Here is a 16,090-nt window from a genome sequence, read left to right as displayed (position 1 = left end):
CTGTTGGTAACTTTGGTTAGTTTAAACACAATTTTATCTTTTTCAAATATATACGAAATACAAGTTATTATTTTATAAGCCATCAGAACAGGTTATATCAATGTAATTTTAAATAATAGAGAATCACTTATGTATCAGAGACAGGTTTTGAAACTAACCTAATCGCCACTTTCTACTAACGGAAATTAGCGGTGTAGGACGCAGCGAACAAAGTGGTAAAATTATCATTGAACAATGCAGCATGTCAAAATAATATTTATTTATTTATTTATCTATTACGGATAATATATTCATTATGGATTAACAAACATTGTAAACATTTTGCTCCTCATTGTCCTATATTACCAGGCCACATTTAGAAATCGCTCAAAACTAAACCGTTATTATTACATCTCGTATCCTACAGCAATATACAAATGAATGTGCATAGTGCAGTGATCTTACAATGACCTAAATTATATGTATGTTCTAAATATGGCCATTTATGATCTTATAAACACGTATTTATAGGAAAGAGTATCTCGAGCCAAACGTATCCCGCTTGTGAAACACTTAAACTTCACCGTTCAACAGTTTCTTATCGAATAAGAACTCTCCCAGGGGTCCGTGTGTTTGCATCATCTTGCCCAGCGTTGAGACTTTGCCGGCGAGATCACGCTGTCCCTTGTATTGTTCATCCAGGAAATCGGAAGTGAGGTAGTCCACCAGCTGTGCAAGAGAGGTAAATCATGATACGAGTTAGCAATTCTTCATCGTAAAATCAACTTTTCAGGCAGCACTTACATGGTAATCGTTGAAAGGTTGTGATTTGGGATTCTCGCAAGTCGTGATTATTTCACGAATGCTGCGTGTAACCTGGGCTTCTAGGTTCAAAGCGTCGGCGAGCGCTTCAACTCCACTGTTCCATTCCTCGCGTATCGGTTTCTGCGTGACAACAGAAAAAAAAAAATATATTACTGTTCAATATTCTAAACGCTCAAAAAGCGTTGTAATCCTCGTGAAGGAGAAATTACTCACCAAAGGAAACTTGAGCAGTTTGCTAACGTCGTTCGTAAGTTGTCCGCGCATTAGCAGATACTCGATGATCTTCATTGCATGTTCTCGCTCCTCGCTCGCGCTCTCGATAAAGAACTTGCTAAAGCCCGGTCGATTTATGGTATCACGCGCGAAATGAGCACCCTGAAGAAATCAGAAATGCTATAATGACATATCATTCACGCGTTTACGTTAATTTAAAAAGAGAAAACGTCGGACAGGCTAAGTGAATGTACGTACCATTGCAAGATACGTCATGGCAGCTTCGATTTCGGTCTTGACTTGAGACTCCATGATTTTTATACATGGATCAACCATGTCTATCCATGATGTTGGTATATCGGCAGGTTTAAGTGTACCTAAGACAGAAGTAAGCAAAAGTGTTTAATTATTACGTAAAGGAGATCTCATCAAAATTGATCGTCAAATTCGATCAAGAACGATAAGTATTGTCTATGATGAAATCTTTATTATATCATGTAATGATCCATATCTTCATCAGATAACGAGAACACGTATTATTTTATCACGATATTATCAGAAATTGAAGTACTTTATCAGTTCGTGACTGATCAGGCATAATGCTGATAGAGCATCTTTCGGCGGATAAAATAATCTAATTAAAATCACAATTTCGTAACTCCGGTTCTTCTTTCTGATAAGAATTCTTTCCTTTGGGTTACGTGCAAAATTATATCAAAGAGAAATAGCTTCTATAAGAAATAAGTCATTATAGCAATAGAAATTTCTGTCATATCACTTTTTGTTTTATGCAGTTGAATCTTAGAATATTTTACACATTTTATTTTTACAAACTAGTTAACAACATAAATTGTATTATTAAAACATAGTACAATTTGCAATATATTGTAAAATTATAGCCATTTGTACAGTCTTATTACATTCAGTTCTATTTTATAGAAATGCTATAGAGAACGAGTGAAGCAGAATAATAACTTATCACGCGGGATTTAGAATGAGTCACATACAAACGAAATAGGACTTTGGAATATCAAATAATCAGGAGGTTTATATCACCATGCCACAACTTATCAACACAAGAATTATCTTCATGAAAAACAAGATGGACAGTGATGAAGAGAATTAATTTGTCCTACATGTACGATAAGTATTACTTATATTTAACACTTTCTTTTCTATGATAGAGAACTGATATAATTTATCCAAAATTTTTTTAATTTTATCCTAGATTAATTAGATTACATTTTGTATCATAAAATGCAAGGAATGGAACACCTTGTTTGCATTCCATAAATTTTTATGCAAGACCTATTGTCGATCCGAACATTCATTAAGCTGAATACGATATTTGGAGTAATCACATATTAATAGCGTTGCAAAACAAAGCTTAAGCGACTGCGTTGTTGAGTGACTAGATAGCTCTTTATCACATACTGACAATAGCTGTGTTGATTTCATGTAACTCATTTCCTCTGGCAATTCTAGCTGTATTATTTATTCACGCTTTCCGAAGTAATAATATTCGGTCGCATTACAAAAATGGAATCTGATAAACTTGTGTCATCTCAGCTGAAAAATGGTATGATAGCAGTGGGAAAAATTCTGGAAAGTACCTTGACACATGCATGTGCGTCGTACAGATAAAATATTCGCTTACTGTTACTCCGAGGAAGGATAAATAACGTGAATTGTCAAAATATATTTGCGTTAATCTATAATTTGTTGTTAATCTAAACTTAAAAAAAAGATTTCATTACAGTCAAGTGTAATTCACGTTCTTCCACGAATAAGTATTAGTAATTTCAAATGCAACATTGCACTAATATTGCGCATTAACATGACGCAATCTATTTATCTATTGGTCAGTTTCATGCACGTCATCACAACGTTTCATCATTTCTTCAGTCTCTCGCGCAAAACTCGATATGATTACTAATGAATGTCATTTCATGTATGAATCAGAAAACGACAAAGGATGTTTCTGGAACTGTCACGCTATCTTTGCTCCTCGAAAATTCCAGAAAATACGAATATTTTTCATGATATATCAGACCCTCGATTAAGCATAATCTAAAATATGTGAAATCATTTTATTACAAACTTGGATGTAAGAGTTTTGTCAAACATCACAATCTTAAAGTAGAGGCGACGTCCTATAAATCAAGAGCGTTGAATAAATCTTTCATAGATCCATGTATTGTTTATAAATATTGATTGAACAAGTCGGAGCAAACTTGGCAAGCATAACATATTTCTTTGTTATAGAAGCTCGCATTTATGATACATCTACAATTTGATCACGTGTAACATTGCTTCTGCTTTTAATACAACAGCGATAAAAGCACACAAGACACGATACAAGAGACAGTATTCTGTTACAGCGCTTTGATCGAGATTGAATTAGCAAGACTCAATGGCTGTATATTCGAAGCAGGAAATAATAGTTTGGGCGACATCCAAGGGTCTTTTACTGACAATCAAAACAAACTATTGCACACGCATGTAATCAAGAGCGTTGAATAAATCTTTCATAGATCCATGTATTGTTTATAAATATTGATTGAACAAGTCGGAGCAAACTTGGCAAGCATAACATATTTCTTTGTTATAGAAGCTCGCATTTATGATACATCTACAATTTGATCACGTGTAACATTGCTTCTGCTTTTAATACAACAGCGATAAAAGCACACAAGACACGATACAAGAGACAGTATTCTGTTACAGCGCTTTGATCGAGATTGAATTAGCAAGACTCAATGGCTGTATATTGTTCGAAGCAGGAAATAGTTTGGGCGACATCCAAAGGTCTTTCACTGACAATCAAAACAAACTATTGCACACGCATGTAATCAAGAGCGTTGAATAAATCTTTCATAGATCCATGTATTGTTTATAAATATTGATTGAACAAGTCGGAGCAAACTTGGCAAGCATAACATATTTCTTTGTTACAGAAGCTCGCATTTATGATACATTTACAATTTGATCACGTGTAACATTGCTTCTGCTTTTAATACAACAGCGATAAAAGCACACAAGACACGATACAAGAGACAGTATTCTGTTACAGCGCTTTGATCGAGATTGAATTAGCAAGACTCAATGGCTGTATATTGTTCGAAGCAGGAAATAGTTTGGGCGACATCCAAGGGTCTTTTACTGACAATCAAAACAAACTATTGCACACGCATGTAATCAAGAGCGTTGAATAAATCTTTCATAGATCCATGTATTGTTTATAAATATTGATTGAACAAGTCGGAGCAAACTTGGCAAGCATAACATATTTCTTTGTTACAGAAGCTCGCATTTATGATACATTTACAATTTGATCACGTGTAACATTGCTTCTGCTTTTAATACAACAGCGATAAAAGCACACAAGACACGATACAAGAGACAGTATTCTGTTACAGCGCTTTGATCGAGATTGAATTAGCAAGACTCAATGGCTGTATATTGTTCGAAGCAGGAAATAGTTTGGGCGACATCCAAGGGTCTTTTACTGACAATCAAAACAAACTATTGCACACGCATGTAATCAAGAGCGTTGAATAAATCTTTCATAGATCCATGTATTGTTTATAAATATTGATTGAACAAGTCGGAGCAAACTTGGCAAGCATAACATATTTCTTTGTTACAGAAGCTCGCATTTATGATACATTTACAATTTGATCACGTGTAACATTGCTTCTGCTTTTAATACAACAGCGATAAAAGCACACAAGACACGATACAAGAGACAGTATTCTGTTACAGCGCTTTGATCGAGATTGAATTAGCAAGACTCAATGGCTGTATATTGTTCGAAGCAGGAAATAGTTTGGGCGACATCCAAGGGTCTTTCACTGACCAATCAAAACAAACTATTGCACACGCATGTAATCAAGAGCGTTGAATAAATCTTTCATAGATCCATGTATTGTTTATAAATATTGATTGAACAAGTCGGAGCAAACTTGGCAAGCATAACATATTTCTTTGTTATAGAAGCTCGCATTTATGATACATTTACAATTTGATCACGTGTAACATTGCTTCTGCTTTTAATACAACAGCGATAAAAGCATACAAGACACGATACAAGAGACAGTATTCTGTTACAGCGCTTTGATCGAGATTGAATTAGCAAGACTCAATGGCTGTATATTGTTCGAAGCAGGAAATAGTTTGGGCGACATCCAAAGGTCTTTCACTGACCAATCAAAACAAACTATTGCACACGCATGTAATTTATGCAGAGTCATTCTATTGGAGTCCTCTTATCATCATGGGTTTGGACGGTTGATTAGGACAGTAGGAGCAGAATGCTCGAGATCATTCTTTCCATATCGGGGAGGACAATGGAGATGCAGGCTAGCGTTGAGCATCGCCAAGGCCTTCATATAAATATGACGCCGCGCGTTTACGAAGCAGAGCGGCATGACGCCGCGTGTCAGCAAAGCAAGGCGGAGTAAGGGGGAGAGAAAGGAAGAGAGACGCAGATGGACAAGAGAGGGAGAAGGAGATAGAGAGAAACGAACTGCGTAACAAGCCCGATTCGGTTTAATTAAAACTTACATTTGAGCCCGTCTCCGAGACCGCCGCTGATGCAGGTCAGGGCGACGAGGAAGACACCGAGCAGCCTCATCGTCGTGTGGCGAATGCGCACGTAGGTTATGGGTAGGTTATGTCCCCTGACGGAGGAGGAAAACTCGGACGCGCGCGTGCTTGGATGCGGTGGCGGACCGTTCGCCTCGTACAGAAGCAACCTTTATACGCACTGGTATAGAAGGCCGCCTTCGTCGGAGCTAGATAAGAGAGTGCGGTGCAGCGACTAGACGCGGTGTCTTACGGCCATCGATCGTCCAACAACAGTCGTCACGGGACCGCGCGACATCCGCACTTTATCAGGGGCGGGGCGGAGGGGGCTGGAAACCGCCCCTTCGCCGCCCCCGCCCCGCCTGCTCGCGCGCGTGCGCCGCACCGCCCCGGTCAGCTGACACGATGACCGCATGAAAAGTGATATCTCCTCGGCGGGCAACGTTCATTACTGGGGGAACGTCGAAGCGAGAGTATTCACGTTGCTTCCCATCGAACGTTGCGCACCGTTGCGAGAGAGAGGTACGTCACAATCGAAAGCTCGACTCCGATAAAGATCCCTGCTATCTTGCACGTACGCAGATAAGAGATCGATAGACTCGCGGGGGCCGAATTTCGCGTTCCTCGCGCGGAGCATAACCCTCTTTCGCTCCTCGTACTGCGCACTTCACCGCGAGCGCAAGCCACGCCGAACGCGTCACGGGCGACCGCGCGGCGCGTGTAAGCTCTCCTTCAAAGCTCCTTGTCGGTCGCTGCGACTTACCATCGACGAGCGAGCGATTCCAATCGTGTCGATTGTATACCGCGACTCTCCGAGCCGCTTCCCACGCTCGCGCGCTTTGTGTCCGTTGCTGACGTTGTCGCCACTCCTCTTGCTCTCCGACTTCCTCGAGTGACGAACAAAAACTTTTCTATGACTTGGACGGTATAAAGTTCAAACGAACGATTCCGCCAAACGGTCTTGATTGATCTAGAATCGTACGCGGATCGCGGACTCTTGTTCGACGATTGTTGCTAATAATTATTGTATTATTTAAAATGGAACAAAGTTATTGCAACACTCTAGCAAGAAAAGCTTTTATAATTCGATTTAAAAAACAAAATGTTGATTGTTGATCTTTTATATTTATATGACTCTTTGAATTTCAGCAAAAATGTTGTTCCTGGGAGTTCTGTCTATTTTCCTGCTCACTGCCTCTGCAGAATACTGTTACAATGATGTCGAGGGTGCATGCAGCACCAGGCCCACAACAACTGGTATGTGTATATGTATATTAATTTTGTATTTATTTGTACTTGCGAGACTTGCAAGATTTCTATAGGAGCGCATTCTGCATCAACGATACTTTTAGATGGCGGATTGATTCCAAACTGTAACGCGAAATACGGAGCTATTGACATGCTTCAGGCTGATCTCCAAGCGTACGCAAATGCCAATATCGAGTCGAGCTTCGAGTTTCTCTTGATGTCCACGCACTTCGGAAACTACGAAGCGCATCGAGAAGGCTTTAAGGGCTTGTACCGTAAACTTTCAGATAAATTGTGGGAAGACGCGATAGACTTGATAAAGTACATCACGCAGCGCGGTGGCAAGATGAACTTCAATCAACTTCCGCGCTTTAAGAAATCTGTAAATACCGTCTGCTCTATCTTAATTTGTGTTGTACTTGTGTTGCGTCGTGATTCTCATTGCCGGTTTTCATCAGGTCAAGGAGAACAACAGAGTGCTGGAGCTCAATGAGTTGAACAGCTTGGCCAAGGCGCTCGACAGCCAGAAGCAGCTGGCCGACGAAGCGTTACGTATCCATGCTCAAGCACAGCATCATACCAAACAGGACGCAGCTGTTGCGCACTACGTCGAGGAACACTTCATGGAACAGTTGGCCGAGCGTGTGCGCGAGTTGTCGGGTCACACGAATGATCTGAAGAACTTGATGGCTGAGCGGGACGCGTCCGTTTCCGTATTCCTGTTTGATGAGTATCTTAAGAAAACGCTGTGAGAAAGAGGGAGAACTGCATCTACGAATATAATTTAGCATATGTATTCTACCGCAATTATTATTATGATACGTTATTATCGTTACTGTTACTTTTGAGTTTATCTGTCTCCGATACTAAGGATCTTTCGTAAGATGTAAAATAACACAACAAATAAATAACGCATATAGAAATTTATTTCTTATACTCTGTGACACAAAGTGTGTGTGTGTGTGTATACTGCAATAATTGAATATTGAAATATATCTACACACCTGTCTTCTATCTCTCTCGTAAGTTATTTTTACGACCAACGATACCGTATATGTAATAGATACCTAGATTGATACACGTCTAATCGAGTTTTGTAACGGAACACGTGATCTGCTAATGTCGCTCTATGCAGAACATAGAATTTCTCTATGCGCTCCTTTCCAACAGACGTACCTAATCGCATCGTTCGCAGTATAAAGAACAGGCACAGCGGACGTTTCATTCCCCTCCCCCCGCCCTGAATCCATTTACAGAAAAATTTGACGTTGAAAAAATTTCACGATAATGACACGACAAATCATGCAGCGGGGCTATCACGATTGACGTCTTCAGCGTGTTACGGCGCAGGGAAATGCGATTGATAGATACTTGCGTAATAGTAATAGTATGCACACACATGCACGATCATTGGGGAAGACGTCCGTGATAGGATAGATATTAATAACGTTATCGCTTATCGCACTTATAATAGAGAAAGAAAGAACTAGATTGACGTCCAATTTAATTGAGCTTTATCACTTATCGGTGTAGAAAGAGTAAATTGCGCCGTGACATTAGCGACGCGCTCAAACGTATGTACTGTATTTTTTTTTCTTTTTGTCGTCAACGATACGTACTTATTATGCACTTTAGACTAGAGAGAATAAAAGCATCGTCCCTATTCTATCTAGCTGTAACGAGACTCTGCGAGACGCATTCTACTAGTCGTACGTCAGTTACGCAAATTGACATGTTTTAGATTTGATATCTTTTTATAATTTTTGTGTCAACAGCCATAGAACGTCGTAGGCAAGCATACGATATGTCACGTTGTCTACTATTATTGCACACTATAATATCAACATCTACAGAATCCAACATGGAAGCAGACATAGTATACAGTGTGACGCTAATCCTTCGGCATTTCATCACCGTTTTTTCCCCCTTTTGATTCACAACTCTTCTCTCGTTACGCGAAACAGCTATCCCTTCGATTAATTAATTAAAAGCACAGCTAGACATGTACATATATTAACATCATAAATATAAAATACACGGTGAAATCCTCGATAAACTAATTCCTAAACAAGAAGGAAGATTGTTCAGTCGTTACATGATATGTAATTCTATAGAAGACTAACAAATCGATGTCATCGTAATTGTATAATATAAATTATTCAAAGTCGCATATAAAACGAAGTAAAATGAACTTGTAAGAGAGTTCTCGGAGCCAGTAATATGGATAAAATCGAGAAAACCTATTTACTCTAAATCACGTGTGCGTATATTGTCTAGTTCCCATTAGAGCCTTTCGAGTTGGGTAAGGTTTTAGCTTCTTCTTTTTCTATCTCGCTATTCTTTTTACGTACTATCTATGCTTTCGATAAGAGAATATATCAGAATATTTAATCGTTTAATTTTTCATCTCCGATCATGTAGAGAAACGTCTCCAATAAATTTTTGCAATAGCGCATACCCTATCTTGTCAAAGTTCAACATGAATATACAGTCTTCCAACGATATGTTTGCCTTAATATACATAATTTCTACGCCGTCGTGATGCCGACTGTGATGTTAATTTCTTTATTGTCTGGAACACGTAGATCTATTAATATAGAGGAATAAAAAAGTTATTGAGTTATTTGTGTAAGGTACTTACGCATTAATTTGGTAGTTTCGCTAGCCTGTACGTAAAATACTCGAACGCAGACTTGATCCTCCACTGATATATATGTATATATATTTTACGCGTAAACATGTGTCTATATTCGAAAGGAAAAAAATGTATCTTTTAATTTAAATATAAGAATCAAGTGTATAACTGTGAATGGAATTTCTCATTACCGATGAAGTAATATGCACTAGCAAGGAAGCAAGCTCAAGATCTTCGCTATACACATTCTTCAGTGGAACACTTCTGTATCCTGTTCTTAAACAACGTACCTAGGAAAAAAATGAAAAATTCGTAAAGAGGCACCATAATTATAAATCTCCTATTGAAAATTCGAAACCTACGTGTTCTCGCGTAACATACATATACTTGATCAAGTAACTCACTGGATAAGTAGCTTGTCCTATGAAATTACTATCACCAAACATATCTTCGTCTAACACTAAAAACCGTATGAGAGCGAAATACGGATTGAATATCTCAAATTCACACGTTTCGTTCCACATCGGATTAAATCCATTGTCCGCTGTAAATTGAAAAACACAGTAATCCGGCCTGTTATTAAGTGAGATAACTTACATTGCCGATTACTCACGTATGGTCTTCGTTGTTAATTTCGTTCCCGAGTCAAAATCCGCACCCAGAATCTCGACTTCGACGGATGGACTGGCAGTGCCTCTCCCCGATCTCATTAAATGCCTCGCCCCGATAATTTTCAAGCTAATCTTGAGCGATTCAAATCCGTACAGCGTACTTTTGTCGTACGGATTGAACTCGTGGTTGAACATGAATTCCGGCTTCAGCAGATAACCGCAAGTGCCGTTCTCGCGAAATTTCGCTTGGTTCAATTGCATCGATTTATCGCCAGTCTGATAGTTCAAAGCTACCATCTGGCAACCGGAATTCCACATCGGTACGGGATTGTAGTTCGACGAATCGATGCGTTGTCCCTTCGGATAAACTCTACTGAACTGCACCTGCAAAGACAATAATCGCTTCTTCATTTATTTATTCCACTCCGATTCTTTCACTCCGATCGATTCGCGCACCTGATGATACTTTATGAAAAATTTGTTCTCCTGCTGACACATTAGCTTCTCAGCCTTCGTTTCTGGGAAGCTGCTCATCTCGTTAAACGTGAATCCTTTCGTTCTTATTCGCTCGATGTTAAACGCGACCGATCTGCAGTATACTATAAGATTCGACATTTCCTTGGCTATTCTCCACGCTCTCTCCATTTCCTTGTGCTGGCTTTCCTGAGAAAGACGATTCACGATGCGCATCATTTATGTTGCGACAATATCCGAGTCTTACGCGAACCGAACCGCATGCTTACTCTAACGCTGGCATTTTGTGCAGTCTCTTTGATACTGATCATCCACTCCGACGCAATATCTTTCGAGGGGGTGCCGACCTCGAAGACTGAACACATACTAGGATTCTGTATCCTTAAAATCCACTCTAAACCCGACCTTTCCCCGACCGTCAATTCCACCACAGCACCCATGATATCTAGTGAACCTTTCTGCAGGCTACCGAGCATCATAGAATCCGCTGACTAAAAAATGTAAGATGTTCTTAAGTGACATGTTGCTCGATGTATCATAAATTTCAAATTATATTAATTATTTGTTTATACGCGCAAATATAAAGTTGAAAACTTACATCTCCTTGATTCTCCTGTTGGTCAATTTGTTCCACGTAATTAGCAGGAAACCAGTGCTGTTTCTTGCCACCGTAATCACCTCTCCACCATCCTCCACTCTGCGGATTGACATTAGTAATTATAGCATGCTTGACTAGCGTCAGCTCGTCGTCTCTTCTAGCTTTATAGTCGTAAATAGCCTTAACTGTGACCTGTAAAATCATTCAATAGCTCAAGGCATCTATGCGTTTCCAAAATTTTCGTTAAATTTTCGATGAATATAAACGAAAAAAGTTGTGAAAAAATTTTTTACAATCATAAAAATAGTTGTCAAAATATTCTTATAGTTCTTACTTTTGATGTGAAGCTAGTGGGATCCATGTATCCCGGGATACCATATACAGTTTCGTCGTCATTATCCTACATAGAATGAGAAAAACATTATAGCGCATGTTCAGTATTTGTCTGTGCGTCTGTGTCTATCTATAAACTCGTAGGAAAGTAGGTGCATACCAGCCCCATTCGCCTAATGACATCCTGGTTAACAGGATAGCTCAATTTGATCTTTTTGTACAGTGGATGACGTTCGTAATAGCTGACTAATTCGACCAGGCTCTCAAACTGGACGGATCCAGTGGTGTAAAGCCGCCCCTCGAGCTTTATTTTACAGTGCTTTATTTTCTTCTCCGCTCTGTCGATATTAATGAAAGGGAGACAGGATGTGTAATCATGTATGCAAGCACAGAGCAAAACTATGGTGTTTTACAAAAATAACGTACCTAAACGAAATTGCGTAGCAATTGCTCTCCCTTTCGCTAGGTCTCACTAAGAATGCGCCATCGGTGGGTATACGCTTTAGCATCTCTTCTGCGACAATTCGAGTGCATTCAGGATGCCACCATTCTTTCTCTTCGTGCTTGTTTGGCTGAGGCACCGGCTCTTGCAGAGTAATCAAAAATTCCTGCGTGTCAGAAAGAGAAGCTCATTTATCTCGCTCTATCTCTTGTAATAAAAATCTCTATTTTCGAGATTTAATCAGTCGGTTTAAAAATGACGCAGTAACTCTGTACTCACTTGGCTTCTAAGTGGGTGACTGCGATAGTGGGTGATTAGACTGTACAAACTGTCAAAACAAGTGGTATCAATAAGATAATACTGCGTCTGACCCATTTCTTGTTTCAGTTTAATGCGACAATGGTTCACCTTTCCTTTACGCCAGAATGACAAACAATAATCACCCACAAACGTAACACATTCTCGCACGAGGAAAGTACCGTCCCCAAGATAGGAATAGTGTTGCAGCAGCTCCTCAGCCTCCTCCCTGCCCCTTGCTAATTTCCCGTGGAACCATTTCTCTCCGTAGTGCAATTCGTCGTTCGGCGCGTTCTTTTTTTAGAGAATCATGAATAATTTATATTAGTATCTCCATCTTGGCACACTGTATTTCACTCATGCATTATCAACGTAGGACACAGTGTAATTTAACGTATTCTACGTACGTCTGACGATCTCCCGATGCCGCTCTCCTCGTCGTCGTCGTGCTCAGTTTCTTGCGCTCTTGAAAATGTACCGGTGTAAAATAATTTTTGCTGCGTCAGCACGAAGAAATGAGGATTCCATTCTCTGTCGATGGGATCCTCCAAGTAAAGAATTCCATTTTTCACGGTGTTCCTGAGATCCATCTCCTGCCTGCTCTCGTCATTCCGAACGAGGAACGAGGACTCGTCGACGCCGTCGGGTAGCTTCTTGTGTTTCAGCAAAATTTTTCTACGCAACGCGTACGGAGACGGTAGGCAGGTCTCATTCTTGTCAACCGGTTGGACCAACAGCATGTCGCCGAATACCTCTTGCATGGTGGTTGCCATTTTACGTTGTTGCGGCAGAGTGCAGTTATCCTCGATAGATAAAATAACAGGATACCTAAATCAATGTCTCATATTAATAACGTATAAACATAATTGATTCCTTCTCGTTTCTCCTTTCACAACTTACTCGGACGTTGCAAATGCATATTCTTTGATAGTTTTAATGACGTCTAAAAATTTGATTTTCGTCGTGAGAGTATGCCCATGGAATATAAATGGCATTCCGTCTGGACCGTCCCAACAATCGAGCTCTATACATCTGCAGCCTGCTCTCAGTGCGCGCACGTACGCCTGGCAGCTACTCTCACTGCTAATCTGGTCTCCCATCAAGTACCTGGAAATTTACGTATAATTATATATAATTAATACCGTTATCCTCAGTTTCTCATTAATTACGTACGTATTATGTGACGATGCTATCCAATAGTGGGAGAGGGGTCGTGTCATGTCTTGAGAAACCTGATTAAATTTTTGATTCCAGACATCGTTTTGCTTGGAGAACAAGAAATCTATAAATTCTGAGAAAGTAAAGTACGGTTCTTGTATATCCCTCTGAGAATCTTGCAAATATTCCCTGATAAAACGCGATATCTCTGATTCATTATTGCCCAAACTATCTTGCTGTTCGGTCAGTAAAAAGTTCTGGAATTCCTGGAGTGTAACGGTTTGCCCGGTTTTGGAATAATTCGACAGTTTATGCCAGTCTCCAAGATTCTGTAAGAATGTCGCGCTAATTCAAGCACCGATAAATAAATCGCATGGTAATGTTAATACAGAAATAATGTTACTTACGTTCTGATCAAACATCAGTTTATGATATAGGATAACAAAATCGTCAAACCCAAGCTCATTCCGGTTTCGTGTGTCTACCTCTTGAAACAATTCCCTGAGTCTGTTCGTAGCGATTTTGCAATTAACTCTAGGCAGAAACGCTTTCACATCCTTCAATGTGACTCTGTTAACGGTACAAATGTGTAATATCAAAATAGCGATAAAAATATACTGTTAAATGCCGTTAAAGATATTTACGTTTCACGAGAACTTTCCATCGCATAAAATTCTTTTCTAAGCCATCTTTCAACTTGTAAAGGATACGGCGCATTTATAGTGTCTTGCACCAAGTGGCGTAGACCCTTAACCCACAGCTCACATTCTTTTTCACTAAGAGCTAAGATAAATATAGATAAATACTATTTTGAACTAATTGAAGTAATATTATAAATAAAATACAATCTTTGATTAAAAGACCGACGCTAATGCAGATTCATGTTTTCATACCTACCAGATATAGAAAGAGTTTTTAATTTAAATTCTGATCCATAATATACAACGAAGCACCTTAAATTCTCCATTCTCTTAGCATCTTCAGGCCATTTTTCAAAGTCTTTAGATTGTTTCCCTACTTTGACTTCTTTTATCTCTCTTATTTCCACTGCAAATATAGGACTTTTTAAATTAATAGACACTTTATGTACGATATATCAGTTATTTGATATCAATTGTATCAACGGGCATATGTTGGTCTTTTATAGATAAAGAAAGAAAAATGTACAACTTGTATCTCTAAATGATTAACATTTATGATTGTAAGTAGAGGTTCTTACCTGAACCATCGAAAGGTCTGAATGTTGCACTTCTTGACCAAACGATCTGTCTAGTTTCTCTCCTTATCATAAGTGTTTTCTTTTCTGGCCGCTTTCTCGAGAAGAACTTGGTCACTACAGTACCTCTTTCGAGCTGGCTAATAATTTGTTCCATCTCAGGAATGATTCCGTTCATTTTTGAAGAGTTATATGTTTACACTGCAAAATATATCAATTGTCTGGCTTAAACTATTTTAGATCTTACGTGTCTCAGCTTTAAAATTAATTGCTGTGACATAAAATCTGTATACAAGATTATAAAACAATTTAATGTGAGGTAACTGCTATGCAAAGAGTTTCACAAAATAGGAATATTATAAATAATAATAAATAATAGAGTGATATCCAAACTTTGCAAGGATCTTTATTGTACACAGAAAATACCATAAGTATATCATAGAGAAATGTCATCTTCTTTTATTAAGTAGTTTTCACAAGTAATGTGTGTCACGTGAAACATATCGATACATAATATACAGCTCACATTTTCCGATTATATTATGCACTTTTCATAGATTTTCAAAAACATATAATAATTCTGGAATCATTCCTTTTTTTGTGCATGCACCATATCGCCATAAAGATAAGATTAAATGAAGCTTGTAGTTAGTCCTCGCCGTATGTCTGCGCATCGACCGCGATTAAATAAATAAACGAAATTTATATCTTCGCATTTCGCAGCTCCGTTAATCGAGATCTCTCACCACGTCGCGTCGTAATGCAATATTTATAACGTAAACATAACCTACGCTATAAATTTCCCAGGAAACGTGGAATCGTCCGCGCGAAAGAACGCGTTCGCGGAATAGATAGAATGATCACTGCTGCAGCTGATAATACGCGTGCTCGCACATAGACGCGTATCTCAAGCTTCCTTGCTCCTTTGAAAGTGCCAGTTTCAAAACAGCTCCGCGAACTCGTTCTTACGTCGCGCCGTCGGGACTTTTTCCAGCGCGCGCGCAACAATCTTTATCACCCTCTTATCGCGATTATCTTACGATAGTTAAAGATATGTCATACCTGTCTCCGAAACAATGCACTGTTGATTATGCGAGAAAAAAATATATTTCACTTATCATGTGTAGGTATCATCCGCAACTCGCGTTACATGCCGATGATTAGAGGCTTCTGATTGTTTCCGGTGCGAGGTAACTGGAGGTAACCTCACATTTCGTACGGTGTCGTGAATGCGTTTGCATATGGGAACTCTAGTTACTTTATCTTCTACCAACTTCTATTCCGTCTCCTCCTTCCATAAAGCTACAAGTTGATTGGCCAAGACTAGAGAACCTCGAGTAAGAGTGTGAACATCGTGGATTCGCACCTGGGCATCTATCACGTAACTTTTCCCCTAGGATGGAAAATGAAAAATGAAAATTTCTTCATCTCAGCAGCAAACATAGACGTATAATATATAGACCGCGCATTCGGC

At 39.2% G+C, this 16,090-nt stretch overlaps 3 protein-coding genes and 1 long non-coding RNA gene across 7 annotated transcripts; 2 read left to right on the top strand and 2 right to left on the bottom strand.

Annotated features, from left to right (window-relative positions):
- Nucleotides 1–240: 240 nt before the first annotated feature.
- On the bottom strand, nucleotides 241–5,876 carry LOC105286219 (ferritin subunit). Its single transcript, XM_011351007.3, has 5 exons — nucleotides 5,584–5,876; nucleotides 1,276–1,394; nucleotides 1,018–1,179; nucleotides 784–924; nucleotides 241–708 (listed from the first exon to the last, which is right to left on the bottom strand). Exons 1-5 carry the CDS (start codon nucleotides 5,651–5,653, stop codon nucleotides 553–555), a joined length of 648 nt encoding a protein of 215 aa, XP_011349309.1. The 5' UTR covers nucleotides 5,654–5,876; the 3' UTR covers nucleotides 241–552.
- On the top strand, nucleotides 1,401–4,941 carry LOC109611453. The gene is made up of 2 exons (XR_002193845.2): nucleotides 1,401–2,155; nucleotides 3,399–4,941. It is a non-coding gene; the product is annotated as an uncharacterized LOC109611453 (long non-coding RNA).
- Nucleotides 5,877–5,973: 97 nt separating the features above from the next.
- LOC105286218 (ferritin heavy polypeptide-like 17) lies at nucleotides 5,974–7,772 on the top strand. 3 transcript variants are annotated; one of them, XM_011351003.2, is made up of 4 exons: nucleotides 5,974–6,126; nucleotides 6,754–6,861; nucleotides 6,957–7,234; nucleotides 7,311–7,772. In XM_011351003.2, the coding sequence occupies exons 1-4, from the start codon at nucleotides 6,018–6,020 to the stop codon at nucleotides 7,602–7,604; spliced, it is 789 nt and encodes a 262-aa protein (XP_011349305.1). In that variant the 5' UTR covers nucleotides 5,974–6,017; the 3' UTR covers nucleotides 7,605–7,772. The 3 variants fall into 3 exon arrangements, with proteins under 3 accessions (XP_011349305.1, XP_011349307.1, XP_011349306.1); XM_011351005.3 differs by lacking the exon at nucleotides 5,974–6,126 and adding an exon at nucleotides 6,304–6,324; XM_011351004.3 differs by lacking the exon at nucleotides 5,974–6,126 and adding an exon at nucleotides 6,393–6,529.
- Nucleotides 7,773–8,448: 676 nt separating this feature from the next.
- LOC105286217 (1-phosphatidylinositol 4,5-bisphosphate phosphodiesterase gamma-1) lies at nucleotides 8,449–15,845 on the bottom strand. Of its 2 annotated transcripts, none has more exons than XM_011351000.3 (19): nucleotides 15,679–15,845; nucleotides 14,620–14,817; nucleotides 14,298–14,447; nucleotides 14,045–14,183; nucleotides 13,808–13,970; nucleotides 13,416–13,729; nucleotides 13,143–13,349; nucleotides 12,650–13,070; nucleotides 12,225–12,536; nucleotides 11,930–12,111; nucleotides 11,664–11,841; nucleotides 11,505–11,570; nucleotides 11,171–11,362; nucleotides 10,842–11,063; nucleotides 10,555–10,761; nucleotides 10,101–10,482; nucleotides 9,892–10,031; nucleotides 9,679–9,777; nucleotides 8,449–9,596 (listed from the first exon to the last, which is right to left on the bottom strand). In XM_011351000.3, the coding sequence occupies exons 2-19, from the start codon at nucleotides 14,792–14,794 to the stop codon at nucleotides 9,579–9,581; spliced, it is 3,567 nt and encodes a 1,188-aa protein (XP_011349302.1). In that variant the 5' UTR covers nucleotides 14,795–14,817; nucleotides 15,679–15,845; the 3' UTR covers nucleotides 8,449–9,578. The 2 variants fall into 2 exon arrangements, with proteins under 2 accessions (XP_011349302.1, XP_011349304.1); XM_011351002.3 differs by having other exon boundaries at nucleotides 11,171–11,269.
- Nucleotides 15,846–16,090: the final 245 nt, after the last annotated feature.

The sequence above is a fragment of the Ooceraea biroi genome, chromosome 13 (assembly GCF_003672135.1).
Source record: "Ooceraea biroi isolate clonal line C1 chromosome 13, Obir_v5.4, whole genome shotgun sequence".
Lineage (NCBI taxonomy): Eukaryota > Metazoa > Arthropoda > Insecta > Hymenoptera > Formicidae > Ooceraea > Ooceraea biroi.
This window is presented reverse-complemented; position numbering and strand designations above follow the sequence as displayed.